This window comes from Camponotus vicinus, unplaced genomic scaffold, assembly GCF_025532165.1.
Source record: "Camponotus vicinus isolate PSW18456_S1 unplaced genomic scaffold, iyCamVici1.0 SCAF_3, whole genome shotgun sequence".
NCBI classification, from domain to species: domain Eukaryota; kingdom Metazoa; phylum Arthropoda; class Insecta; order Hymenoptera; family Formicidae; genus Camponotus; species Camponotus vicinus.
The window spans coordinates 7,617,193-7,620,869 of NW_028141967.1; the positions used below are offsets into that span (position 1 = coordinate 7,617,193).

Here is a 3,677-nt window from a genome sequence, read left to right on the forward strand (position 1 = left end):
TGTGCTGTGTGGGATCCGATAGTGCTCCGCGCTAATTACAATACAATGAGGAGCGAGATCAAATGTGCCTACAGAATAAACTTTACCAAACCCGACAACATTGGATCGCTGCTAGGATTCTCCCCATACAGCACAGAAGCTTGCATCAACATTGCTGCAATGTTACAACATTGCACATAGCAGTGTAATGCTGCAGAAATATTGCAGAGACATTATTTTGTAATATTACTTTGGCAATGTTGCAGCAACATTTTAACATAGCAAAAATGTATAACATGTGTTTCTTTACTTGCCGCTATGTGGCGACACCAAACTTAACTAACTCATTCGAATTTTCATCTAAAGTGGATATAAGGCCTACAAAGGACTAATGTAGTAATTACGTATATTTCTTGTCTTGTGTCAGTTAACTTTCTGATAAACTGACTTGATTTATTTAATATTCTGAATCCTAATGAGGGATCTAGATTATTAAACAAATTATTTGTTTAATAATCTAGATCCCTCGTTGGGATTCAGAATATTAAACAGATTTTTCTTCATTGAATGGGTAAATGGGAAATAATTCATTTACGTTTGCACGTATTAAAATATTCTGGTATCGAGTGTATGTAAAATAATTGTATAATTTTTTGTGCCTAATATTTTTCGCGTGAATTTATATATATTATTTTTCCCTTAGCAAACTCGCCGTTATTGTCGGTCTTAAAATGTAATCTCAAGCTAAAGCTAAAATGGTACAATTATATAATTAAATTTTATGTGATTGCTATTCTAGCTTCAGCTTGAGATGCGTTTTAAGACCAATAGTAATAGCGGATAGTTTGCTAAAGAAAAAATGTACATAAAATTCACGCGAAAAATATTAGGCAGAAAAAATTCAATCCGATCGTATACTGGTACATTTCTAAAGTAATATTACATATATATTTTACTGCAATATTGCTACAACGTTACGTATTAATATTTCTGAAAGCGGACATTTTACAGTTGCTGCAACCTTGCTGTAATCTTGCAGCAACGTTTTATAACGTTTATGCAACGTTGCAATATTGCAATAAAACGTTGCCACAATGTTTCTGCAATCTTGTTGTGCTGTATGGGTCGAATCGTATTCTCGAGCCGCGAATATGGTACGAATCAAACATGCCGATTAACATTCTCAACGTGAATATTATCCGTATAGAGTGTAACGTGATCGCGGGTGCGTACAACAACGGCATACTCGTTCATACGATACATGAATTTTCACCGAGGGTACTACCGGGATATAAGATATCGGAAACGCCTGCCCAGATCATTTACCTGCCGGTCATCGCGCGGAGCATTACGGATTTAACGTTACGCGTTGTCGACCAGAACGGACGATTGCTCGATTTTCGAGGAGAAGAGATCACCGTAAGATTGCACGTACATACGTATGCGACGTATGAGATGCTCGTATTGAACGGATCGAAAGACGTGAGAGATAACGCAATTTTTACGAGACCAGCAACACCACCAACAACAACAACAACAACAACGTCGACGTTCGCTAATATCAAATCATCCAAGAAAAAGAAACTCAGCGCATCGAACGTTGCGTTTTTACAATCTTTGAGATTTGCGGTGCGAAACAGCTGAACGATGACCGACATTCTCAACATCTGTGATGAACCGATCTTTGACAATCGTATCGTCAAGATCGAGACTCACACGTACAACCCGTTCGCCAATACAACGTTCGGACACAGTGACGAGATAAGAATACCCATACAACAACAGGATCTGTATACGCTGCCGTACGAGAGTTTCCTATACATCGAGGGACAACTAACGAAAAACAGACCAACAGCTGAAGAAGAAAGTGATGTAGTACTGGAAAATAATTGCGTCGCATTCATGTTCGATGAGATTCGATACGAACTCGATGGCGTTGAGATTGATCGCAATAGAAACGTAGGAATAACTACTACGCTCAAAAACTATGTAACGGTATCATCCGATAGAAACGTGATTATGAAAAACGCCGGCTGGGATCCGTCGACCAATGCGAATGGACATTTCAATTTTTGCGTACCGCTCCACATGTTATTGGGATTTTGCGAGGATTATAAACGAGTGGTGATTAACGCTCGTCACGAATTGATCTTAATACGATCGCGCAACGATAATAATTGTCTGTTTGGAAATTCAACGTTGGAGCCTGTGATCAACATATTCAAGGTACAATGGCGAATGCTTCACGTACTGTTGAGCGAGATCGAAAAACTGTCGATGCTGCGTGCTCTGGAAAGCGGACGATATCTCAGCATGGGTTTTCGCTCGTGGGATCTGTACGAGTATCCGCTGTTGCAGCTTACAACCAAGCATTCGTGGGCCATTAAGACCGCGACTCAACTGGAGAAACCACGATACGTTGTCTTCGCTCTGCAAACAGGCCGGAAGAATGTCATATCTGCGAATATGAGTCAATTCGACAACTGCAAATTAATCAACGTGAAACTCCATCTGAATTCGGAATGTTATCCGTACGACGATATGAATCTGGATTTCGATAAAGGCAGATATTCCATTCTGTACGACACGTACGCGCGCTTCTGCAAGAACTATTACGGATACGAATATCTCGAGCCGAGTCTCTCCGTCTGGATGTTTCAACTTCACGGTCCGTTCGTGATTATCGATTGTTCTCGACAAAACGAATCGGTCAAGAGCGCAATCGTGGATGTGAGATTGGAATTCGAATGTAAGGAGAACATGCCGGCGAATACCACTGCGTACTGTCTCATCATACACGATCGTGTGATCCAGTACAATCCGTTGACCAACGTTGTACGCAAAATCACCTAAGCGATAACATCGACACAAGAGGGAGGGGAGGAGGATATAAATCAAAGTGCTGCGAGATGATTTTAGAGTTTGCCATTCCTCTCGACTGATGCATCGGGCAGAGAGAGAGAGAGAGAGAGATCTCGTCATGTCTATACCAACGTTTGTGGATCTGCAAGGATTTATCATCGACAAACTATTCTTCGTGAAAGAAGCGGCAGTCCTGAGGAAGGGATATGTTTTCTCGCATTATTTTTTCGCAAGTCCTGTACCGTGGAGCGTGCTAACAAAATCTGAGCAACGTCAAATTTTATGGGTGATTAGAAATCATCACGGATTACAATGGGAAGACGGAAACGTTCCATATGGCTTGGCTCAGCGTGTAATTACAACAGCAGTCATTGGTACGATACATGAAAAAGAATCATCTGTCGTGTATGTTAAAGGACTTGAAAAGCGAAAATGGCTGACCGATATACTAGGCGATGTGGGAAACGGCTATATTATTGAAACTTTGGATGCTGACTATGAAGATATCGATGCTCTAAATAAATTAGATATTACCAATAGTATGCGATGTGGAAAACATGTTAAGAATTGTGCATTACAAAATGTATTCAAAATATTTAACTGGTGGTCGCAACGCCAGAAAGAATTGCAAGAAAAATAAAAAAAATGTAAACATTAATATGTTTTATCTCTTATTTCCCCTCCCTAATTCTTTCCTTGCGTTTCTAAGAATTTTTATCTGAGCGCCGTCTCCCCTTCTCCTAAATTTCAGAGCGTTAGAAGCATTGATCCCCCCACCACATTATACTTTTGGAAGATGAGCGTCATGTATACTCGATTATTTCTTATACGATCAG

General features: G+C 40.1%; 1 protein-coding gene across 1 annotated transcript; it reads left to right on the forward strand.

The window, feature by feature from the left end:
* Positions 1-1,626: 1,626 nt before the first annotated feature.
* On the forward strand, positions 1,627-2,832 carry LOC145968400 (uncharacterized). Its single transcript, XM_083093821.1, has 2 exons — positions 1,627-1,854; positions 2,206-2,832. Exons 1-2 carry the CDS (start codon positions 1,627-1,629, stop codon positions 2,830-2,832), a joined length of 855 nt encoding a protein of 284 aa, XP_082949947.1.
* Positions 2,833-3,677: the final 845 nt, after the last annotated feature.

What these genes read in the sequence shown, in the direction of transcription:
- LOC145968400 (XM_083093821.1), top strand. Translation starts at nt 1,627, where the DNA reads ATGACCGACATTCTCAACATCTGTGATGAACCGATCTTTGACAATCGT. An exon ending in CTGAAGAAGAAAGTGATGTA is followed by an intron (nt 1,855 to 2,205) that starts GTACTGGAAAAT and finishes AACATATTCAAG; the next exon opens with GTACAATGGCGAATGCTTCA.